The sequence below is a fragment of the Centrocercus urophasianus genome, unplaced genomic scaffold (assembly GCF_019232065.1).
Source record: "Centrocercus urophasianus isolate 14NV4802_14NV808 unplaced genomic scaffold, USGS_Curo_1.0 seq_11, whole genome shotgun sequence".
In the NCBI taxonomy this organism is placed as follows: Eukaryota; Metazoa; Chordata; class Aves; order Galliformes; family Phasianidae; genus Centrocercus; species Centrocercus urophasianus.
In genome coordinates this window covers 10,600,908-10,626,875 of record NW_024884253.1, presented here as the reverse complement: position 1 = coordinate 10,626,875, position 25,968 = coordinate 10,600,908, and the positions used below count along the sequence as shown (strand labels likewise).

At 41.9% G+C, this 25,968-nt stretch overlaps 1 protein-coding gene across 5 annotated transcripts in view; it reads left to right on the top strand.

Moving 5' to 3' along the window:
• The first annotated feature begins 405 nt into the window (after positions 1-405).
• Positions 406-25,968, top strand: part of FER1L6 (fer-1 like family member 6) — an 83,378-nt gene continuing 57,815 nt past the window's right edge. For 3 of the 5 annotated variants that reach the window (XM_042835307.1, XM_042835281.1, XM_042835314.1), the window contains exons 1-3: positions 13,591-13,645; positions 22,010-22,092; positions 25,326-25,452. In XM_042835307.1, coding sequence (XP_042691241.1) covers positions 13,611-13,645; positions 22,010-22,092; positions 25,326-25,452 — 245 coding nt within the window. In that variant the 5' untranslated portion in view covers positions 13,591-13,610. Of the gene's footprint in view, positions 501-4,688; positions 4,720-13,590; positions 13,646-22,009; positions 22,093-25,325; positions 25,453-25,968 lie in introns of those variants that run through there. The other 2 variants (XM_042835291.1, XM_042835299.1) reach the window with 2 other exon arrangements.

The window sequence follows — 25,968 nt, the reverse complement described above, 5'->3', positions numbered from 1 at the left end:
ACGCTTGAACTACTTAAAAATCTGCAAATGGAAATGTATACTCTATTTTGGCATGGTAACCCTCCAGACCATCAGACTGTTGTATTTCTGGAGCTGTTTTATGAGCCAAAATGTCATCCGTAATGTGAGCTGGTCCTGCCTGGCCCAGGGTAGCAGGGAGAACCTTCTCCTGGCAGAAGAAGGAAAAATGTCCCTGTAAAGAAGCTCCACGAAACAAAACCACCAAGTTTTGAAATGATTCACTGAGCAGTTAACTATACGTGCACATTCCAGTGCTTTGGAAAACCTTATCTAGAATAAGAAGAGAGTCGCGCATATAATTGTTTAAACAGCCTCACCCTCGTATTGCAGATATCTGGGTGAGTTAATCATAAACACAGGCAGAATCCCTATGGCAGCCAAGAGAAGATTGTTGTCTTGCATACACTGGATGAGCTGCTGAAGGCCAACTTGACACTGGACTGAAGAAAAGCAAAAGAGATGGAGGGAAAAAAGCCAAGGTGATGTCTCTCCTATTTTTTCTTTATCTTTGATAGTGAAAATGCAAGACATCATACAGGGAGACAAAATGATGCTCAGAAATACTTAAATACTCGTAATTCTAATGTTGGCAGCTTGTGTGAGTGCTTCATTTATGCCAACAAGTCTTGAACTCTTACAGGCTTATCCTTTAAATGTCTATAAAGAAAGAGCATTAATTCCACTGAGCTGAAAGAGCATTAATTCCACTGAGCTGAAAGAGGGAGGAGATAAATTCCTCTTGTAAGCCTATTTTGCTGTGTCTTCAGTTTTCTGTTTTATTTTCTTTCTCCTGTTCACTGTGTTTTGGAAGTGTGGCATCTTTGGGATCACCCTGGCTCACAGTTGGTGAGCATCAGCCCTACAGTACCAGTTAGAGAACACAAATTATTTGTACTGCTCTGGTTTGGGGCTTTGGGGCTTGAATGAGAGCTCTCTATAGCCACATCAATAGGTCTGATACTAATATCTCTCCCTGCAGTTTTGTAATTCTGCCTTGAACAAGTTAATAGTATGTAAAAGCAGTGTGCCATGCTCCCTAGGTGTGTGCATACTTGATTTTACCCACTGAAAACTTTTTTGTTTTCGATAGGATGCATCTCAGTGCAAAATTTGTCACCTAAATCTTTCAGTACTTAGGTCAGCTTTTGGAAATAACCTTGGCTTCCTGAATTCAATCAAATTCCCTAAGCTGTGAAGTGCTTATTTGTCCCAAGGAAAGAATACTGGCTTTTTTTCTGAAAGAGAAGAGGAAAATACATGGGTGCTTGCACCTCTGAGTGTCTATTTTCTTGTTTCTACATTCTTTTGCAGTAGAGCTGAATGTAACACTAGCAAACAAGTTTGTGCCCTTGCTGTAGCAGGCTGAATGGAGAACATTTCTACGGATTTTGTGGTCACAATGAACTCAGAGATGTGGAGCTGAGGTCAAAGATTGGCCAAAGTGCTTAGAGATGTTGCCCGAGAACTTAATACAAATTAAATTGTAAATGAATGATTAATGTTAAATAAATTTTGCTTATTGACAGATTTGAATTTGTGCTTACCATAAGCTTTAGGACAACCACGCAAGATTGTGAGTTTGAAGAGAAAAACATGTTTATTTCACTTGCTGGCTTCCTTCATTGAAACAGACCAAGAAAACATACATAAAACAATTCTATCATTAGCTCTGATAACATTTGTATCAACTTTTTTATTCCTTCTGCTGAAACACATTTGTTCTTCACCGGGTGCCTGGGGTGTTGCATTAGGCTGTACACCAGAAAATTTCCAGGATCAGATTTTTTCAAGCTGGCTGCAAACAATTTATAATGGATAATGGATTGTTTTTCAAGGATTCAATATATTTCATTGCTGTGGATGAGGTTGTATTTTTTTTTTTTTTTAAGATACCACAGTTGCAACAATGATAAGGGCTGTAAACAAGCAGTACTAACATCCTTGGGAATTTGAACAGTCCACAGGAAAACGTGAAACAGCACAATGAAGTGAATACAATAAAAAAAATTAATATCAATTTCTTATTTGCTGCAAGACAAGATGTTCATTTCTTAAATTGCTCTATCTGACATCACAAGATCTTTAGTTTGAGGATACTGATGTATTTGCCATTTCATTCAGTTCATGCACTGTTATTATAACTATGGAAGTGATCCCAGTTTTGATGGATGATAGGAAAATGTGGGTAATGTTAGAGCTGACATTCTATATATTGATCCTGATTTTATCTCAAATGCAGTTCTGGGACAGCTCTAGAGAAATAAGTAATTGGTTCAGAGATTACACCGCATACCGCACAGCAGAAATTGGCCCACTGAGAATAAACATTGCAAATTATGAAGGTGCAAATGACTGCTTTTTTTTTTTTCTTTTTAATGCACGACTGTTATTAATGGGACCCCGAATCCTTTGACAGTGGAAAGAAAAGCACATTAACTTAAACTTGAATTTATCTCTTTGCCACCCTATGGTCTATACAGTATGGATTATCAGCTGCACAGATGCTAAGGATGAGGAATGAGAGAATACCCGGGGAAGATTTTGTTCTTGTCGACCCATACATCAACAGCACAATCTAATCCTTGTGTGTGGCATGAAATGAAAACCTGTTGGGGCTGAGAAGTGCTATTTATTTACCAGGATTGTGACTATGTTTTTAGCACTCAGGGCTTTGATTCTCAGTGTTGTAGGTTGACCTCTCCTGACTTGGTGAGCTGTGTCCAACGATGGGCTCTGGATAGTCTCAGTGCTTGCAGGTAGGCTCAGGTCAGCATGATCTCAGCCCCTATGTGTAAAAGTCTGTGACACATGAACACCCTGAGGATTCAGATACAGAGCTCTGAGCGTCAGGCTGTTGGTCAAAATACTCTTAATTCAGGGTGAGCCATAAGATATGGACAAAAGTTTTGCTTACTAGGAAGGGTGAAGCCAGCTTGAGAGTTGTATGACACATCTCTGGTGTTAAGCCTACAAAAAGAGCAGAAAACCACTTGCTAGGTTTTTTTTTACCTACCTAAAGTGTGGTGGCTTATGAGGTCCAGAGAATGTTTTCTGCCAAGAAACATAAAATTAAATCAAATTTCTATAGAACATTCTTTTTACTTAAAGTATGCAGAAAATATAGCCTTCCTTCTCTTCCTTCCACATGCTTTGCATCATTTTTCCTGAAATCTTCATGGATCAGGGTGCTGTGCAGCCACTGAAGCTGGCACCTCCAACCAGTGCCCTGTTAAGGCTGGGGCAGTAAGAACTAGGCTTCAGCCTCTTTTCATATGAAAGTCACCCTGGAAGTCTTGTTTCCTGGGGCCTGAGGTGTTGTTCATCTTTTTTTTTAAGCTTCACTTTTACAAATGTCAGGCTCTTGCTGCTTTCAGAGGAGAAGAACCCCAGGCACCCGCACAGGCTGGGAGGAGTGGTCCTTGAGAGCAGCTCGGCAGAGAAGGACCTGGGGGTCCTGATGGACGAGAGACTGAACATGAGCCAGCAGTGCGATCTGGCAGCTCGAAAGGCAAATGGGATCCTGGGATCATGGGATCCTGGGCTCCATCAGGAGAGGGGTGGTCAGCAGGGGCAGGGAGGTGATTGTCCCTCTCTACTCGGCTCTTGTGAGGCCCCATCTGGAGTACTGTGTCCAGGTGTGGAGCCCTCAGTACAAGAAAGACATAGAGATTTTGGAAAGGGTCCAGAGGAGGGCGACTAAGATGATCAGGGGGCTGGAGCACCTCCCCTATGAGGACAGGCTGAGGGAGTTGGGCTTGTTCAGCCTGGAGAAGAGAAGGCTGCGGGGTGACCTCATTGCAGCCTATCAATACCTGAAGGGAACCTACACCCACGAGGGGAGTAAACTCTTCAAAAGGGCTGACAACAGCAGGACTAGGGGAAATGGATCGAAGTTGAAGGAGGGAAGATTTAGGTTGGATGTTAGGGGGAAGTTCTATACAAGGAGAGTGGTTAGGCCCTGGAACGGGCTGCCCAGGGAGGTTGTGGATGCCCCGTCCTTGGACGTGTTCAAGGCCAAGCTGGACGGGGTCCTGGGCAACCTGATCTGAATGTGTGTGTTTGGTGGCCCTGCTAGGCAGGGGGGTTGGAACTATATGATCCTTGAGGTCCCTTCCAACCCGGGTGATTCTGTGATTTTGTGATTCTGTGAGATGAGGTGGATTTTTTTGGGCATTTTACTACAGTTTCTAAACTACACAATCTCTCTGGTTACAGTGGATATCTTAAAAACTGATGTTTCTGGTTGTGCAGATGGGAGCAATGAAGAAGCTTGAGAAAAGCAATCAAAATAGCCTTTTATCCAATCGGCACATGCAGCCTGAGGCTGAATACACACACTGTGCCTCTGGCTGTACTTGTATACTCTTAGAAAATAGGAGGTAAATTGATTTAATTTAGCCTGCAATGGCAGACATTTAGGTTAAGTTAAATTACTTGGTTTTTCTTGCAGTTAATGGTCTGTTCTCACACAAATTCATTTGCATTTGAAACCTGTCCTCATCAACTGTGTCTCTTGCACTGTAACTCAAGGCTTTTCCAAGCACTTATATGATACCACTGGCTTGCAGGTGAACTATTTCAGCCAGCACCATCAGAAATGTTGTCCTTCTATAAATGGGTGGAAAAAGGTGCATCTTTCTGAAAAAGATCCTTCTCTACATTCTTCTCTACAACTCCCTGAAAGGAGGTTGTAGCGAGGTGGGGATCTGTCTTTTCTCCTACGTAACAGTGGGTGAATGAGAGGTAATGGTTTCAAGTCGCCCCAGGGGAGGTTCAGGCTGGATATTTGGAAAAATTTTTTCTCAGAAAGAGTGATGAGGCATTGGAACAGGGTGCCCAGGGGGGTGGTAGTCACCATCTCTGGAGGTGTTGAAGAAAAGGGTGGATAGACATAGTCTAGACTTGTCACAGGCATGGGTTGATGGTTGAACTAGATGTCAGTGTTGTTCCAGCCTTGATGATTCTGTGATTTTGTTGAGAAGCCACAGAACTCTGGTCTGTCCCTGCTGAAGGCAAAGGGGTCAAAAATTCTCTGTGCAGGGCAGAGATGTTGGAGGATGGCCTCAGCACCAAAAGCAGATTACTGTGTTTCCTCTTTGCCTCTTCCATTACACCAGCTGATGGTTGTTTGCACTGGGGATTTGTCAGTGGCAGAATATTAAAGGAGACAAAGAAGAGACTTGCTATAATGCATTGATTGTGACAAAAAGCAGTAATCCTTTCTAAAGACAAAATTAGCTTTCACATCTCACTGTTTTTTTTAACAAGCTTTAACTATGCCCCAGATAAACCCGCCTTCTGGGCCAGCAGATAGGAACTATAGCTATAACTTACAGTGTGGCCTGTGTAGGAGCATTAATTTTTCAGTTCCTTGATCTTGCTGTCTTTATAAAAGAATTCATGCTTGCCCTTGCAAAGCCCTCTGAAATCCTTAGAAGAACATACTGCTAGTTATTATCAGATAGATATTTCTGCCCTATTACAGTGGAGTACATTTTGAACAAACAAGAGGAAATGTATCCTGAAAATAGCTTATCACAGCAGAAAGGCACTAGGAAGCTGAGTGAGACTACTCACCCTGTTTAATTTCAGGTATTACATAGGATCCAAGCTTCTTGCATTGTTACTGCTCGGGGGGATTCCTCCTGAGAGCAGTTCTCATCATGCTGTGTAGTGGCCCAATCCAGCAAGCAGTTCAGCACCACGTGGACATTCGCTCACTCTTTCCAGGTGGGATTGGGGAGAGAATTGGAAAAGATGGATGTCATGTGTGCAAGCAGAGCAAAACAAGGAATTCATTCACTGTTTCCCACTGGCAGGCAGATTTTAAGCCCCTTCCAGGAGTGCAGGCCTAATGATGTGTAGCAGTTTATTGGGAAGACAAACACCCTTGCTATGAACATCTCCCCTTCCTCCTTCTTTACCCCGGCATTTATTGCTGAGCATGATGCCATGTGGCGAGAGATATCCCTCTGGTCAGCTGCCCTGGTTCTGTCCCCTTCCACCTTGTGCATTCTCATCTCCTCACTGGCAGAGCAGCACAAGGGAAGTTCTGCCTGCTGGTGGGCAGTGGGACATTCCTGTCCCAGCAATTATGAACCTGGTGAGTGACTTGGTTCAAGTCTGGGGCCACAGATCTATTTGTTACAGCTCAGAGTCTCTACCCTCGCACTGTAAGAAACAATGAATTTGGGTCTTGTGAAAGCAAATATGAAAAAAAGATTTCAGTGATGTTTGCTTATGTTTGCTTTCCTCCTTCAGTAATGTGAATAGGAGATTTAAATATTAATTATGCTTATGAAGAAGAGGGCATTTAGTCATTTCTCCAACAAACTTTCTTCATGTAATGATATATATTTTATTCCATGTTTGTTTGCTTTTCTTCTTTATTAAATAATCTCTAGAATGAATGGATTTTGAAGCGTAAGAGCTGCACACCTGATCCTTTTCAAAGAGCTTAATTCCAGGGTTGTTGGTTTTTTTGTTTGTTTTGTTTTGTTTTTTCTTTTGAAACAGGCACGTCACCAGACTATGTAGGTAGCTATTTTTGAGCAGCCATTTCCACCTTTGATATAAACAATGCTAGTGGCAACTGCTGGAGTTTGATTGCTTTAAACACCTAGAGAAATGCCAAAGGAACCAAACGTACTTGATTCTAACAAATGTGCTCATTGATGAGGGTGACTCATAGCCCAGAAGTGCAATCTCCTTTGAGTTGCACCTTGTGAAGGCAGGGTGCCTTCAGGGATGGTGATGGGAAAAAAATACTGAGACATAAAGATGTTTATATGAGGCACTGGCACTTTAGTCATCTTATATAGCCTTTGTTTGAACAGTTTTTCTCTAACTCCAGTGAAATAAAGGAGAGATATTGATGAATCATAGAATCATAGAATCATTAAAGTTGGAAAAAAACACTAAGATCGTCTAGTCCAGCCATGAATGATGTTATGTTGTTGGCTATAGCAGAAGTAAAGAGAGGAGATGTTTGCCTGGAAAACCTTTAAGCCCTCTTTTCTGCAAGATACAGGAGATGGAAAGGCAGTTTTTTGGAAGGCAGACTGGCTGCATACTTCCTATTTACAAGCAAATGGAAGCTAAGTTGCTGCAATACCAATGGAAACTGACTTTCATTCTGGTTTAAAAAGGCTTGGTATCATTATCATGAAGCACAACTACATGGGCTGATCATCACTACCGCCTTCGGTAGCACCTTCAGTGGGTCCCTGCAACTGACCTACAGGGCCTACAGGGAGCCTTTGGAAGATCCCGTGGCTTTGGCTTTTACAGTGCTTTAAAAATAACTGCTCAGGATGATATCAGATTTTTCTCTCTTCTGATTAGTTCCGAATCAGAAGAGGAAGGAGTTTTTTTTCAGACTAGCAGAGCACAAACTATCCAGGGTGGATCTCACCTCACCCATAGTGACTGCTGTCTGAACCTGGACAGAATTACTGTATGGTCATTTCTTAAAATGCTCCATTTAAACTTGGTATCTCTAGCATGGCTGAAGGCAGCAGCTACTCTCTGACCTTCAATAAATATAAATCTGTTGTAAGGATAACCCCCTAAAATCATACTGAAGATTGATCTAAAGTAGTGCAGAACTAGAGATTATTCTGGAATACCTGGATCTAGCACTGTACAGTTCCACCAAGCAAGAAAGAGATGAATTTTTAGCACTTTAAGAGATACGGCATATTTATCCTGCTTCAAAAAATGCAAGCAATACCATCTACTGACATCTTTATCTGGGAGTGGATTTTCCTGTTTTGCTACTTACTCATTCTAGGGCTAAAGTAGGCACCACAAGACAGATGAAAACACAGAATTAAAAAAATCCTCCGCATCTGCTCATGAGCGTCCTTGGATATGCATGACAGCTCTCTTGGTGCTGAACCTCAGTACTGGAAATTGGACTGGATGAGGTGGACAACTTTTCTGCAACTTTTTAAGTGGCTTATGAGCTGCTTGTGCTCAAGGACTTTTTTTTTTTTTTTTTTTTTTGGAAACTCGCCTACTCCACCTTGTGTTTAAACTTCATGGCTACTTGGTAGAGAATCTCTCCATCTATGTAATCAGCTAAATGCTAAGCACTTCCTGCAGCAAATATTCTCATTTTGTCTCTGTGCCTAAAAGAATACATATGGGATTGATGCTCCCTTGTTAGAAAGCTAATGGTTATGTTCCAGTACTACAACATGCCCATAAAATCATAGAATCATAGAATCATTTGAGTTGGAAGGAATCATCAAAGGCCATCTGGTCCAACCCTCTTGCACTGAACAGGGACACATACAGCTCAGACAGGGGCTCAGAGCCCCGTCTAGCCTGACCTTGAATGCCTCTAAGGACTTGGCATCCACCACTTCTCTGGGCAACCTGTGCCAGTGCTTCAAAATAGAAGCATCTTTGCAAATGTCACTGCTTAACTGGCACTCCCAGAATATTTTGCATCTTCACAGAAGAGTGATAAAGCAGCCAGCAGTTTGTGGGTTACAGTTCTGGGCAATGTGTCCTAACAGCTGTGTGCATGGCACTGTACTGAGCAGACAGCAGAGCAACAGTTCCCCATTATGGAAGAGATTACAGCTCTACCTTTGAGACCAGAAGGGTTTGGTGCAAAAACAGAGCAGCCCTACAGATGTTTTGTGTCCATGTTCCAGGAAGCCTTCAACAACCCAGAATGTCTGTATGGGTAAGGGAGGGAGAGGAGTTAAATCACTTGTGGTTTAGTCCCCACTTGTCAAGAAACTGCTTTCTAATGTGATCCTACAGCCACATTCAAACCTTACATCTTACTGTGTGCTAAAACCATCCAGATGGGACTTATTATTCCTCTTTCTTCCAGCTCCACAGTAATTTGCTGACAAATCTTGCTAACAGCCTTTGGAAAGTTGAAGATTAAGTGTGTTTGGAGTATTGTAAAATAACAGATCCCTAGGGGAGGAGTAGGATGTGCAGCTGAGCTGCAAAACAGAGGCCTGAATGCTGAGAGCAGGGCTCTGAGCTGCGTTGTGCAGTTTGACCACAGTGCTGCAGATGGGTAGGTGGGAGGGAAAGCAGGGGACTGGAATGTAGAATTGCATGCTGGCAACTGCTGCCCACTGTGTGGTACGGCTGAGATCACATCTCAGGTTCTCCTGAGCACCCCTGTGCACTTCACTATATTCTACCTAAAACTAAAATTGCTAAGAAAGTAAGCGCAAAAAGATTGCACTGCATCCTCCAAACCTGCGTAAGCATGGGGTCAGTGCTCCTGTTCTGGTCCTGCATGGATGCTTCCATATCCACACTTCCTTCCACCAGTGATCAACTCTGAAGCACCACTTTAAAAAGTCAAATGCTGCTTTTCTTACTAGGCTCCATCAAACCTCTTTACCTGCTATCAAGTGGATCGTTAGCTGGATGTCTGTCTAGAGTTCCTTCCTCAAAAATTACAACGATCTCATTTTTGAGTCCTCTTAGTCGCTGAGATAACTGTCCCAATTTGTATCTGCTGAGCAAGTGTCTTATTTGAACTTCTTGATTTTTCTAACAAAGTATTGCTTTCTTCCAAATAACATTTTTTTTCCCAGCGCATTGGGGACTCCCTAGCATCAGATGATTTATGATTCAGGCTGTCTGCCATGCCACAAAAGGAGTCAACTCCTCTTGATAGCTGCCTGCATTTGGCATCTTTGTACAAATTTAGGATCTCTTGGCTCTGTCCAGGTCAGACAGAGCAAAAGGCGCTGGGTCCCTCTGAGATTCAAAGACAACTGAGGGCAATGTTCTGTACTCATTAGAGAAACCTAGAATAAAACTTTCTGATTGCTGAGCGCCTCCAGTAGTTCAAGGAACCTTTCTTTTGATGCACCAACCTGTCGCTATAAATACTGCAGTTCAGATCTCAACACTACTCAGACATTGCTGTAGACTCTTGATGCTCTTTCCATGTGACAAATTATTTACATCCATTGATTGAACAGACTACCCAATGCTACATAACTTCATGGATGTGGCAGGAGTAAGGTGGGAGCAGACTGCACATCCATCTTGATTTTCTTCTTACTCTTTTCCTTTATCTGGAAGCCTGACTTAGCTCAAGACTGTGCTGCTTATTTATGAGAAGAGGGGCTGAGTCACTCGTTTTAATATATTGACTATTACAAAGCTGCCCTTATGTAAGCTTTTTGTTCCTTTACAATCCAAGCCCCCACCTTGGTTTATCAAGCAGCTCAGAGTAACACCTCCTTTGTAAATAAAGGGAGTTTTTTGTTCAGTCTCACATTCAGTAAATAACAAAAAAAAAAAAAAAAAGACTCAAACTCACAGCATTTTCTGTAGCTCACTGTAGTGGCGATCAGCTCTTCCCATGACACAGAGCAGATCAGGGCCTGGTAGTACAAGTGTTTTGTGATCAGTGGTGAGGACAGGGTGCCCTTGGGCCTGTTTGCTGTACTTCCTGCACTAACATCATGTCCAAGACCAATCTTCTTTGTTTAGCACCAATTTCAATATGATGATGTCAACCACCTCCTGAAGAAAACTTCATTTCTGGCTATCATCTCTCTGAAGGCTGTTATCCCATCACTTTCCACAAAACAGATGTGGAGCTGTTGGATTAGGTCCAGATGAGACCAGGAAGATGGACCACCTCTGCTATGAAGAAAGTTTGAGGAAGATAGGCTTCTTTAGTCTGGAGAAGAGAAGGCTCCGGAAAAAAACTGTTAGTGGCCTCCCAGTACTTAAAGGGGAATTATAAAGAAGAGGGAAAAGAACTTTTCATAGAATCATAGAATAGCTTGAATTAGAAGGGACCATGAAGATCATCTTGCTCCAGCTCCCTGCTATAGGCAGGAACACCTCCCTCTAGAGCAGGTTGCTCAAAGCCCCATCCAGCCTGCCCTTGAATGCTTCCAGGGAGGAGGCATCCACAGTCTCACTGGGCAACCTGTTCCAGTGTTTCAGCACTATCACAGTAAAGAATTTCTTCCTGATATCTAGTTCTAAATCTACCTTCTTCCAGTTTGAAACCACTTCCCCTTGTTCTTTTTCTACATGCCCATATAAAAAGTCCCTTCCCAGCTTTCCAGTAGGCCCCCTTCAGGTACTGGAGGCTGCTTGGAGCCTTCTTTTATACAGGCTGAAGAGTGCCAGCTCATTTTTCACATGGGTAGACACTGATAGGACAAGGGGGAATGGTCTTAAACTAAAAGAAGGAAGATTAAAATTAGATGTTGGATAAATTTTTCATTGAGAGAGAGGTGAGGCACTGGCATAGGCTGCCCAGAAAAGCTGTGGTTGCCTCATTCATGGAGGCACTCAAGGCCAGTTGGATGGGGTCCTGGGCACCTGGGCAGCCTGAGTAGATGGCAGGGGTTTGGAACTAGATTATCTTTAAGGTCCCTTCCAACCCAAATCATTCTATGATTCTATGACACAGTGCTTCTCAGGGAATATTTACTCCGTTCTACAGCAACAGCTGAAGTATTTCACGACATTTTTCACTGCTTTTAATATGACACCAGGTAGGGCTAGGACCTTACTGTGTTTGGAATGGGACATCTGCACAGATACAGCTCTGAAGATGCTGTAGTTTTACTAGTGAAGGCAGACGAAGTGTGAGGAGTGAAGAATTATCAGCACAGCAGTCATGCAGGAAGGAAACATCACAGAGTGATTCCAATAATTCAACATTTACCTTCTGGATAGCAGCCGTCATTTTTAGTGATCAGTAATAAAAATATAGTTCCTAGGAGAGAACTTACTGTTGTACCAGGTGCACTGCAAACATAGATTTATTTCACTGCATGTCTAGATATACGTATGGAGTCTGCTTCTGCCCTGTGTGTTGCACAATAGCCTCAAAATGTAAACTTTGGGAAATATGAACAGGAGATGCAGCTGGAAGAATAGCAATGGGAGATTTTTTCGGGGAGTGTTGTGATAGGACAAGGGGTAACAGTTTTAAAATAAAAGAAGGGAGATTTAGATGAGGCATTAGGAAGTTGGAATAAAAACTTGAAGCTAAATGCAAACTTCAGAAGGGAGAATAAAAAAAATAACTAAAAAAATAATTTTCTGCTCCACTGGAGAAAAAAGAGATTTAGCATGTGCTTTTTAGAGATGCAGGATTGTATGGATAGCTGATTTAGGAAGCATTTTTCCTCCTAGCCGTGCTTTGCCCATCTGCTCAAGTCAAGTGAGTCTGACTGCTGCCACTGGAGGACAAGGCAGATTTCTGACTAAAAGCTTGAACCTCACTGAACCAAAAAAGATGAAATAACAGGCCTGCAGAGGCAGCCATTTCCCTAAATCATCTAAGAGAAGCGAGAGGATGTAGCTCCCTTCCAGTAATTGAAGGGAGCTTATAAACTGGAGGGGGAAGAACTGTTTACATGGGTTGATAGTGATAGGACAAGGAGGAATTGTTTTAAACTAAGACAGGGGAAGTTTAGGGTAGATATTAGGAGGAAGTTTTTCACACAGAGGGCAGTGACACACTGGAACAGGTTCCCAAGGAGGTTGTGGATGCCCCATCCCTGGAGGCATTCAAGGCCAGGCTGGATGTGGCTCTGGGCAGCCTGGTCTGCTGGTTGGCCACCCTGCATGTAGCAGGGGGTTCAAACTAGATGATCTTTGAGATCCTTTTCAACCCAGGCCATTCTATGATTCTATACAATATGAACCCAGCCAATCATTTGCATCAAACTGCACAAAGCTCTTTAATTTGTCTGCTGCATTTTGCACTCCCATAAAACTGTAGTTGCTTCAAATGCTATGGATACTTCATCACAGCAGTGAACTTAGGTATGTATCTTCAGATGAGTCAAATGCAGTTTCATATGTGCCCTTGAAGAGAGGTACAGCTTCATGCCAATAGCCCTTCATCTCTATTGGTCAGTTCTGTCTCATTTGCATCAGAAAAAGCTAAGAAAAGTGTGAAAATGGTCTTACAGAACTGCAGAACAAAACAGGTCTTGTGCATCTTTAACCTGTTCTCTGTAAGGACTGGAGCAGGGTCAAGAGGAAGTGTTAAAGAAACATAGTTACAAGTTACATATACAAGATTGGAGGAAGGAAATATGAGTAACTTGTTAAGGTTAGTAACTAAAATTGGCATGCATTATTAACTGGGGAGGTGGGAGGAGAACAGGGAGACACAATCCACAGCCCTGTATGTTGGGCTGCAGTAAAAAGATGAGAAAATCACAGGTGAAAAGAGTAAAAAAATGGAGAAAATGAAGTTCTTATTTAATTACAGCAGAGTATAAATTCGCAGAAAGTTCAAACAAGACTAGTGTTCCAGAGGGTGATAACTCAGTCTGGAAGCCAGCCCCTTCCAAGGTCTCTCGGTGAGGTGAAGAGGCTGATGTTCTTCTAGCTCAGAGCTGCTGGAGGAGAGCAGTGTGTGGCTTGCTGGCTTCTCCTGCAGATCTCCCCAGAGCAAGAGTTAATGTTTGCATAGGGAAAAGGCTTTGTTCCGGTTCAGTGTTTACCAACTGGAGTGACCAGGCACAAAGTAGATGAGTCTTAGTTACAAATATAAGCTTGGGGAACACGTTCACAATATAAGAGGCAACAGTTGGAAGTAAAAAAGCAGGATGGAGGCCACAGCAGTGGCACCTCAGGCTCACAGGTATGTCTGATACTCTGGGGGGACTTTTCCAGGGGTTGATTTTAATTCGGCTGGTTGCTTTTGAAGTATTCTTTCAGAAGAAAAAGAAAATACACAAATCCTCTTTTTCAGGTTTATCTGCTCATGTCAAAAGTGATTATTATTGCCTCTCTTTTTATATTCCATACTGTCTTGTGCCTCATCACTTCTACATGCATGAGGTCGGGGTACATTTGTTCAGCCAGGCAGATGATGACTCAAGCTGCCTGTGGAGAGGGGAATGAATATGCCCCTCCAGGCCATTTTTTAGGTATTCTGGGTGTAACAATGTCTAAGGAAATGCATTTTAATTAACACACCAAGAACGTGAGAGCAACTGGGTCAAATTTTAAGTCTCCTTCACATTAGTTTTGCTTTTCCAAGAGAGACAGAGAGAGAATGCTTGGGAAATGAGTCTGCCAGACAGGTGTAAGAAAATGATCCTGTCGTCAGCAGCACAGAGTCAGGGAGTTGGAGCTGGATAGACATTAAACCGCACTGTGACTAGGTTTCCACAAATGCAAAACATCTTTCATATTTTGGCCCCAACAGTGTTCCTTGCAACCTGCTGTATGATTTATACTTCTTACTGTGGAACACTTGGGCTCACGTTTTTTAAGCTTATCAACTGATTGAGTGCTCCTGCACTGTGATCTGGGGACTAAGAAGCTGAGAAACTCCTTCTTTATTCATGTTCTCCGCATCATTCCCTATTTTATAGTTCTTTTTGAAACACCATTTCATCTGCAATTAGGTGGTGCAATGGAACAGCAGATTCAAAAACTTAACCAAGAGCACAGTGGTCACAGGAGGCAGCACTAATTGGGATAAAATCACTTTCCTGGTCAAATGTGCTCACGGAATGCACAGATTTTACACTATCAGCCTGATTGTGTATAATTCTGGCAGAAGCTTATATGGTGTGCTTTGATCATTTTGACAGAAATGCAGTAATGAACCTTCTCATGATTCAAATCTAGCATGACTTCCATCTGATTCAGATCTGTGTTTATGATATCCTGTGGTTACACCAATGCTCTAGAGGCAAAATGGCAGTTGTTTCTGAAGTCCAGCCTGATGATACCCAGAATAGTGCTGCCTTTCCTGACTGGAGCTTCACTCTGAGCTGCTGATTTCAGAAATGACTTCATCAGTGATGACACCATGACCATCTCCATGAAACTGACTGCCAGTTCTGTGTTCAGTGCATGCTTGTTTTTTACCTCTGCTTACTACCTTAAAGAACAGGTTATCATCTCTTTTCCTGGCTGAATAAACTCTTCCAGGAGCAATTGCCACTCTGCTGTGTCTTCTGAACATTACTGAGTTTTGTGTCATTTTTGAGAGGAGCCATTCAAAACAGCAAGTAGTACCAAAGTACAATAATTCAGTGCCATACAATGCTCCCTATCATATTTTAATCTCATTTTTTACAGTTCTTAATAGCTGATTTCACCTTCTGACTGTTGCAGCACACCAAACTGGTGTTTAATGTGGAATTATTGACAGAGATAGAATTTCTTCTCTGAGTAGTAATGGCTAATTTAGAGCCTATTATAGTATGTAAGATTTAGTGTATAACTAACAGGGACCACACTAATGTCATCTTGCAGTTTTGTTTTTGCGTTGCTAATGATAAATTAATAGTTCAGGCAAGTTATGTAATTCCATAGTATCAGATAGATGGGACAAATAAGAGGAGTATAGAAGCTGATAGCAGTATGTATGCCAAGGCTGGTCTTTAAATAGCAGCTAGTCAGGTATGATTGTGGATTCTCCTCCTTGAGAACTTGAAGGTTTTCAATTGCAAATCCACAGACTTGTCGGATGGGGAATCAGGATGACTGAAAGCAAGCTAAAAGCCCAGGGCTATAGGCTGTAAAAGAACAGCAACAGAAATAATGGATTTGGGGAGAAAGAGAATCTCATTACTGTATCAGTGTAAAGTATCTGACAATATGTTGTGTGAAGCAATCTTGCCCTGGCAAAAGAGATAAATTAAACAAATAAACAGACAATATTCTTGCTTGATTTTCTATGATCCCGAGAAGAGAAAGCATGAAATGAGTACACCATTAACTGCTCAGAGGTGTTTCTTGCTTTGACTGATTATATACATGATATTTTATTAATTTCTCTGTGACAATTAAATGCAATTCAATACATTTCCTCCCTGAAAATTAATTTATTATCAGGAATGAGATATTAGCTTAATAAAAATTCTGTTTAATTAACTAATTATGCTTGCATTAAAGCTTTAGATTGATTACACTGCTTAATCTGAACTCCATCTTTATTTTGTAGCAGTATTTTGAACTTTGAAACGAGTGGCTTTAAATGAGGACGTTATTTACTTTCCCTTTCAGTTTCCTTGACCTGCACCTATTCTGGAAGTGATAAAATGGGCCAAGAATCTTTTTTTTTGTTTGTTTGTTTTTGTTTTTGTTTTTGTTTTTTTTTTAATTTAAAAAGAAGTGAGAAAATTTTTTTTATGATCTAGAGAATAATTTGAGGAAAATAGGGATGAATTATGTAGAAATGATTATTCTCCTAATGCAATATCGTTCGATTTACTGCAAAATTATTTGGATAACTAAATTTTGTTGAAAGAGGCAGAATTTTAAGAAGCTGCAAAATATAGAAGCTAACATTGCCTAACAATAGGCAGTGTGCAAACAACAAAATGCAAAGATGCAGAGCTACCTAACAAGCTGTATGTTAATGTGTGAAAAGGCTGAAAGCTGTTCTTTCTCTTTCTTTGGTTCTAAAACTCAGATCAGGCATTGGAGTGAGATCAGATCTGAGCAGCACAAATCTTTGATCATCTCTGAACTGATGGTTTTGATGGCACTGAAAGGTTTGCAGAGGCTGCTTCTTCCAGGGAGGAATGGGCCTTGGGGGAACGAAGGCAGCTGTCCCAGCTAGGATTGTCTGCTGCCAGGAGTGAACATGAGCCAGCAGTGCGATCTGGCAGCTCGAAAGGCAAATGGGATCCTGGGCTCCATCAGGAGGGGGGTGGTCAGCAGGGGCAGGGAGGTGATTGTCCCTCTCTACTCGGCTCTTGTGAGGCCCCATCTGGAGTACTGTGTCCAGGTGTGGAGCCCTCAGTACAAGAAAGACATAGAGATTTTGGAAAGGGTCCAGAGGAGGGCAACTAAGATGATCAGGGGGCTGGAGCACCTCCCCTATGAGGACAGGCTGAGGGAGTTGGGCTTGTTCAGCCTGGAGAAGAGAAGGCTGCGGGGTGACCTCATTGCAGCCTATCAATACCTGAAGGGAACCTACACCCACGAGGGGAGTAAACTCTTCAAAAGGGCTGACAACAGCAGGACTAGGGGAAATGGATCGAAGTTGAAGGAGGGAAGATTTAGGTTGGATGTTAGGGGGAAGTTCTATACAAGGAGAGTGGTTAGGCCCTGGAACAGGCTGCCCAGGGAGGTTGTGGATGCCCCGTCCTTGGATGTGTTTAAGGCCAGGTTGGACAGGGTCCTGGGCAACCTGATCTGAATGTGTGTGTTTGGTGGCCCTGCTAGGCAGGGGGGTTGGAACTACATGATCCTTGAGGTCCCTTCCAACCCGGGTGATTCTGTGATTCTGTGATTCTGTGAGTGTGCTGGCAACTCATTCACCTGTTCTTATGTGGACTTCTGGATGGTCCCTGGAGACATGCCAGATAAAATTGGGTTCATCTCTGTGCCTGCCCTCAGTGTTTCCAAAGGTCCCAACACCCACCTCCTTGGCTGTTTTCCACTGTGCCAACCAGGAGCACAGTTCATGTGTCAGCATTACAGAAAGTCATTCCAAGGCTGATGGTTGCATAAATTCACCTTGACCAACAAGAAAAAAGTGATTTCCTTCATCCCATGGGAAGGGGGTCAGGTAATCTGCACCCTAGAAGTGCCACTGAAGTGTCTCCATTGATGGTGAAAACCCTTGGGATGTCAGAAGCCAACACCAGACTTGGTGAGATGAATCTCTCCAGTACCTTTTGGGGATGAAGTCTACTATCCATGTCTGGAAGTGAAGACTGAATGGATTATGTGTGACCATTCATACAAGAAGGGATTCTCCTCAAATGTGAATTCTCAGCACATAGATTTCTGGAAGTGTTTTATTGAAAGATGAAACTAAGTTTAAATTTACTGCAGAAAAAAATCAAAGAAAATTCAGTGTATGGTAAAGTCACTTGTACTCTTATGCTGTCAAATCTGAAGTGTTCTTTTCTGTGATCTTTCCCTTAAATTATGTTGCAAATAGCAATTATGGGATATCTGAGAGAACATCATGTGGTGCACGATGTGAACATGAAGCCTCTGTGATAACAGGACAGCTTAAATGAAAAAGAAGGGGCATGAAAGGATGTTTTTGAAAAATTGACAAGCTCAAAAGCTGGAAGCTGTAATGGGTAAATGTTGATGAGAGGGGAATACAATTTGTGAGTCTTTCAAGAAGTATGATAATGAAGTCAGAACCCCAATGGACCTGTGGCAATGATAGAGGGAAATGAACTCATAAATCGAACACATTCTTGCTATAATCAAATGCTATTGAGCAGTTGGTGAACCACTCTTACATACTACTTATGCTGGGGAAACTTCAATTAATTGCGGTCAAACTAAGACTCCTGTTGTCACTGTACACGTGCAGAAGAAAAAAGACTATCCTTACTCCAGATTTTTCACAATCCCCATGCAGAGAGAACTGAGAGATCCTATTTATTTATTTATTTATTTATTTATTAAATTAAGCAATGTTCTCAATTAGCTGAGATGGCAAATTTCTAATTGCTTCTTTTTAAGGTAATTATAACAGGAAAATTCCAAGGTAAGCATGTCTGTAACCTGTAGAAACTAATTTCTTCTCTGTGGAAATGAATTTGTTCTACTCTACCTTAAATCTTGTTGGTTCCAAGAAAGAACAAAATCCTCCTCTGTCTTAATGCATTGTGTAATATATGGGGACTGAACCTTCACTGCAGTCTGTCAGTGCTACCTTCAGCCTCACCACATTCCAAAGACGGATGAAAGACTTTTTCGGCACCCCAACTAATCTGCACCCTACATGCATCCCAATTCACCAGATTCTCACACTGCCGTATTTGTTCCTTACTGACAGCCAGGAGATTTCCTTCAGGGCACTGGAGAAACTTTTTCACGATATATGTCCCTCAATATGGCTTTTAAATATTATCAGCTTCCCATACTGGTTTGCTGCAAATTTTCTTCACAATTAAATGCACATTGAGTTTGCAGGTAACTTACGGTGTTTGAGCACTGACTGGCATCAGATTTGCCCAGGTTGTGGGTGCTGTTTGTCTGAGCTGGCTGGACTGTATTTCTCCCAGGAAACCTATTTTTATTTATACAGCAATTTAGGCAAACAAATCCTTTGATGATAGGGGAATAAAATGTTGCCATTGTAATAAATGGTTTGCTTTCACTCTTACCACTGGCATTACTAGCAGAAAATTCTCAAGTGGTATAGATTGTTTCTCCCCTGAAATATGAGGCATATTTGTTTCCTTGGAAAAACTGTAATATGAAATCATGCCCATGGAGATATCTTCTTGAACTAATGTTACCAGTAATTGGGAAAATGATAGAGAACAGTGAGTTGTTAGATACCACTGTTCACAGATTCGTGTGGGTTTCAGTGAATGCTTCAGCTTTAAAAAAGAGATGTAGAGAACCATATTTTCAAAATACAAAAGCATGTAATTTCAACATTTCAAGATGAAATGTTTTGGCTATGCTAATATGTGTTCTTTGTAACTTTTCACAGTGCCTGCAAACAGAACCATTTATTCCACTCTAAGTACAAAGAATGTGAAAACTGAGCAAAGCTGAGTGTGAGCAGGGGAGATCTGCAAGAATGTGACTTAAATTTTCACCATGAAGTAAAGCAAAATGAATCATTAGCAGCAACTTTGGATTTCTGATTATATGTTAGAGTGGTACGATTAATTCAAAATAAGTCTATAGGGTTTTATCTAATAAAAATAGCTTCCCAAATCTGTTTTTGTTCTATTATTTTGCTCCCTTCTTTCCTCCCTCTCCCCTTCCTCCAGTTCCCCCTCCCCCCCATCTTATTTTTGGTCTTAGTTTTGGCCCTCAAAGTGCAGAGTCCATTATTGCCCACTCCTATCCCAAGCTCTGTTCAGTTTATCATTAAAGAGGAACTCTTGTGTGTGGCTCCTATATTCTTGTAACTGTTTTGCCAAACCTTGATTGGCACCACGATGTGATGCATGCAGACTGTAAGGGTCATTATTAAACACCGGCTTAAACCTCTCGAAAACCAGAAAAAATGAAATGATACACTCCAGTGCTCAGTGGTTTGATTGCTGCTCCCCAGTCTCCTCTCAAACACTGAATCATGTAGCTTAAAAGCATCCTTTTTGTTAAGGGAAGAAAAGATAAGAAAACCATGAGATCAATAAACACTAACCAGTCCTTTCCCAAAGTATGAGAACAGCTGTGTCTCTCAGGGAACCAAATGCAGGATAGCAAGTATGTCCATCCCACTGCTCAGAACTTTGGGTTAAAAGGAGAAATCTGGCAGTTTTAGCACAAAAATCTTCCATGTTGCTGAGGACAGATTCTGTGCTAATCTTTTCTCAAAGACAGTGGGGTGAGGTCCCATATTCTGTTGGAACTTGATGATCTGGAATTGGAAGTAGATGATCTTTGAAGTCCCTTTCAACCCAAGCCTTTCTGTGCATCGAGCGATCTTCCCCTCTTGGCTTTTCTCTGCAGTATGTGAACTCCTACCTTGACTCTAGGGTATGAAGAATCAGAAGTTGGAGCAGGAGGTCAGGTTGGAAATGGAGATTGTTATATTTCTTAGTTTTGTAGTCATACTTTGTTCTTTGCCTGTAAAATGATGGAACAGCCTCAATGCCCCATTCCAGGGCCAGTGCTCCTGGATCCACAGTGCAAACAAAGGAGATTTGATGGGATTATGCTATCTGGCCACCAAGGAAGCATTCCTTGGAGTAGATATGAAAGGAATAAGAATCACAGAATCATAAAATCATTTAGGTTGGAAAAGACCATTAAGATCATCTAGTCTAACCATCAACCCCCCACAACCCTGCCTACTGAACCATGCCCCTCTGTGTGACATCTATTCTTTTCTTGAAAATCTTCAGGGATTGTGACTCCATCACCTCCCTTTTCAAGTACCTTGCCAAGAAGATTCTTTGTTGATGGGAAAACACTGTATGACTTATAGAGATGTTTCCTTTTGTCTTCTTCTGTGAAACTAACTGCAAAACAAACTTCTCTGTCTCTCAACTCGCTAAAAAGCTGCAGGAGCAATGGGAAGGTAAAATAGGAAAAGGCAGAACAGCACAAAGCTCTGAATAACCAACCTGGCTCCTTGCTGTTGCTTGAAGAATACTTTAACTTAGTTCAGCAGCTGAACTGCTTGCTGCCACAGGGCGATTTGCAATGGGTCCCTAATGAATGTCTTATCATGTTTTCTCTGTTATGGCAGCCAGCCCATGTCTGTGCTGGCCTGCCTGGATCTCACCCTATCAATGCCTGCTGCTCACAGATAACTGTGCTAGGCTCCTGGCTGTGGTTAAAATAGAATGAATGCAAGAAATAAGAAATCCTTAATGAAGGTAAAGCCACTTTAACCCATGATCATAGAAATGACTGTAGAAAGCTTTGTCTTAAGTTGCTGAATTCCCTCATTCAGTATGGGAAGGAGTGGGAGGTAGAAAAGCCACAAGCAGTGGTAGCTGGGGTTGGTGCTAGGCTAAACTGTCCCCATAAAACAGCTTGAGGAAGATCTCTTGTCCAGCTCTGCTTGTAGCTTTGCTGCTGGGGGGAATGAGAACTAATTAAATAAAAGGCAAAAGCTGTTGTGGTGAATATGCCACCAGCGCTGTGCACATCCACACCAGAGAAGTTTAAATAAATGCTTTTATGTTTATCTTAATTCGCTGTAAAATGGCTTCTGGACTGGAACCTAAAATCTGTAGGAAGTTTTTGTTTCTAGTATTGCCACAGGAGTGGGAATTATGTGTGGGTAAGTCAGTAGAACTGGAAACTTGAACTTCCTTTTTTTGCCTCTTCCTGCTGTCTTGGTTTGAAAAGAAGCTCTGGCTCTGTCAGCATGCTTGCCCGCACACTGCCAAATTTTTAAAATAAACTAAGTTAGATGAAGCATGAAACTGGAGAATTCTCTTGTTTGCTTTCAATAAAAGGCAAATCAGAATATAATGATATCACATGGAAATCAAAATGCCCTCTCAGCAGGTCTTTGAATTAAATCAGAGTCCAGCACAGAAAAGGGCTGGAAGCTGTTACAATGATTGTTTTTCTTTAATTTTTTCAGAAAGGGGCTGTTTGGTGGCATGAAGCTGAAGAAGAAGAAAAAAGGCGAGAAAGGGTTGACTATTGCAAACAAAGACGCGCTGGGTAAGGCCTCATAAATCAATACTGCAACTGGTGAGAGCAGGTTGGGGATCGTGTTATACCTCATTTCATGTGAACTCATTTGAATTGTGTCTTACAGTTGCTGCCTTAGTTTTGATAAAATGGGCAGTAAATTCTTTATCACTCTTAGGTAAACAAAGAGATTACTCTTTTTGCATGAAGTATTTTGTTAAATCCACCTTCGGATCCTGCAAGTTCAAACTACTGTCTCTAATAGAGAACAAAAATAGGCAGGTGGCAGGATTTTAAGTTTTTTCTGTTCTGGTGGAAACATCATTTCACAGTTCCTCCTGAAGATCTACTTCTAGAAACCTGCAGAATGGTGGCTGGATAGGCTGGATAGATCAAGCAATTTTCCACTTTTGTATATGGTGGAGTGGGTTTCATTTGCTTCCTTCCTCTTTTGTTTTTGCTTTTGTATTTTATCTTTAACAGCTTTAAGTGCATTCATAAGACATGCAGAGTCTTTTGTTTCTTACCCTGGAATACATAATTGTTTTCCAAGCTAAGGAGATGCTCTCCAACATTCCTACCACTGCCATTTTCCTTCTCTCCCCACAGTCCTCTCATTCAGCTCCACAAAAACTCACATTTCAGCCACAAAAAATTCTTTGCTTTCTGTGATGTTATGTTACAGTTTCATGCCTCAAATTTAATGAGACATTTAACATGTGGACTCCTTAGTGTTTAGTGCAGCCTGTGAATTACAGTGCTGCCATAAACCAGCCATGTGTATCTTGGCTCACTGTTGGGCAGAAACAGGAACACTTCTTTTGTGTCATAAATACTATTTAGCTAAAGGGCACTGTTTTAAACAAAAAGATTCTCTTCTGGTCCTTACAGCAAGGAAACTCCACTTCGGAGAAGAGAAAACAACACCATTAAACTTCTCAGTAATGACAGTTATGTTAGAGTTTATTTACCTTATGCTCTATAAAATATGCTGTGCTCTACGAGATAAACTACATGGTAACTTTAGTTTAGCGTGTAATCACTTGTATCTGTGTAACTGCTTATTTCAAATGATTCTGTCTTTGAGATGTTGGATGGATCAGGGTCCTTATGCTGCTTCTTCATATATATCATTACTGTTTTGTGGAAGAGTGAAACTAGCAAAGATGCAGATATTACCATCTCTTTCTTGTGTTAAATGGGAATTTGGGCTTAGGAGACCTAGCAGAGAAGTGTGCAATGAGGGAGTGTGGTGATTCATTAAACCACTTGCTGTATGTACACAAGGGAATAATTCCTGCTGTTATGTGCAACATATATACAGTTATTGAGTAAAAAAGGATATTGATTCAGATACTAAAATGTCAAGAGAATGGAACTGTAAAGCAAAAGTGTTGCAAAGAGTTTACATCTCAACAGAAGCGTGGACCTTGCAGAGAGTGGCTCAGGCAGGACGTCACACTGGCACACGCCTGTTCCCAGCTGTGGGGTGGAGGGGAATATTTTTCTGCTTTAGCCTACAAAGCAAACAGCACGGAGTACTACAAGCCCCTAATCAAACAGCGTGCTCTAGAGTAAATAGGATTTGGGGAGTAGTCATGGGGACTTGGTACTACAGATGCAAAACTCTGGACAGACACCTTTCACTCAAGCGCTGTAAATCAAGTCATGTCTACATGGATACAGACAACTCACTCTCCCTGTTCTGGGCAGAATGAACAAGAGCCAGAGGGGCAGTCAGAGAACATATATAGTATATGAGATTGCTCCATCAAGAGACTGGGTATGTCAGCTCAAGCACAGAGCTGCATAACAGGGCAGTAGGGCACCCAGGCTGGCTTCTCTGCTGGCTCATGTCTGATCACCTTCCAGCACAACCAAAAGTCCTGTCTCTTCACCTGTCTGGTGGTTTGCTGGGAACAGGGGCTTGTGGAATCCAGCTGCAGAAGGACCACATTCACACCTGATAAGTGCGCTAATTAGAAAGTGAGTTTTACTGTATGGTGGATGGTCCTTTGCTATCATCAGCAATTTCTAAGTACTACTCAAATCACCATACCTTTGCAAAGGGATGAGGAAGCAGTATTAAAATCCTTTACAGAATCAAATAATTGCTTCAGTTGGAAAGTACCTCAAAGATCATCCAATTCCAACCCCCTTGCCATGGCAGGCTGCCACTCCCCAGATCAGGCTGCCCAGGGCCCCATACAACCCGGCCTCAAATGCCTCCAGGGATGGGGCACCACAGCTTCTCTGGGCAATCTTCATCTAGTTTTGTAGTTGGGATACAGTGCCACAGAACTCTTGCAAAAGATACATTTGAATGTATTTCATTTGATGCAAGGATTTCTCCACAAGGTTGCCTAAGTCTCTAAGCCTCTAAGCTGAGCAAGTCAGTTTAACTTTTGTGGATGCCATCTGACATTTAGACCAGAAATAGCTCAAGTCCAGAGTCACTGAACATTTCTTGCTTATCTGTATGTAACCAATGTAACTGTAACCAATGACAGGCAACCAATAACTAAACTTTCACCTAAAATGGACAGGTCCCTTCCCAAGGCGGATGCTGAATACAAACACACTCAGCAAGGGGCAAAGATGCTGGCAGAACTTCTGTTGGGCCAGGAGGACTAAGCAGGGCAGTATGAGAAAGGCCAAACTGTCCAAATGTAGATACGTACCTCTGAGCTGGTTACTAGGACTCAGGAGAGTGAGGAAGAAAAATAGGCACTTCTGAAAGCAATTTGTCTCGTCTGAGCAGAGCTGTCTACAAGAGATACAATGAATCATGTTCAACTCTCTTTTTCTGTCCTTGATCTACCACTCGTCATCTCTGCAGCAGGTAAAGGTGAGCAATGATTTCAAAACTAGGCTCCAAATTGGTAACTTAGAGGGAAATGGAGGGTGTTGGATTGAATGACAGATTCACTGCTGGCAAGTAACGGTGATTATCTGTCCCACCATCTTTCTAGTAGATGAGAGATGAGGCATTCAGATGCCACTGGTATATGTCCCTGTTGTGAATGCACACGGTGTGATGAGAAGAGCTGTACCCTCAATTTATGTGTAGTATAATTTTTTTGCACAGAACCTGCTGTTGTCATCAGTGCTGCTCAGTACGAATCCTCATTGTGACCACTGTGATACCCAAATAAATAAAATATGCACATCATATTGATGAATTCGCTGCTCTTCTCCAAGTTTGCTTTTTCTGGCAGAAATCAGAGACTGGGTTTATTTTCTTGATTGTTTTTACTCACCAGGTGATCAAGATGAAAGTGAAAATCTTCAACCTGACACTCTTGGAAGACAAGAAGAGGGAGAGCAAGACCTGATGAACAGCAATGCATTCTCCAGTGCTTTTGGATCCCTAAGCCCAGAGAGGAAAAGGTTCTTGTTGGCATATTTTATGTCCCTTAACATACCTTTTCCATCTTTCTCAGGAATGGTATTGGCATAGGACAATACATCTGTTGACAGAAAATCCATTTACTGACAGCGGTGATCCCTTCACTGCTTCCACAAGACATAGTGGATGTGCTTGTCAGCAAAATATTATCAGCTCAAGGCAGATTGTCACCAGATGCTGTCTAGTTCAGGGAGAGATTGAAACAGATACTAGAGGGCCTGAACTCTGCTGCTAATGAAAATGAGCTAAATTGGCCAGCAGTCTCCATAATCAGGTGTTTTATGTAGTTGTTTTTCAAGAGCGGGAGGAAAGGAATCAAGTTTGATGGGATCAATGGGTGAGATCATTTGCTTGAATAGCAGGTAGCTGTTATGGCCTGTTCAGATGCTAAGCATTTCCCTATTACCAAATGCATGAAAGACAGAGAGATCTAAGTGGGATGTCACGTAAATCCAGGTATGAAATTTTATAGTATTCAAGGAGTCTGCCACTTGAAC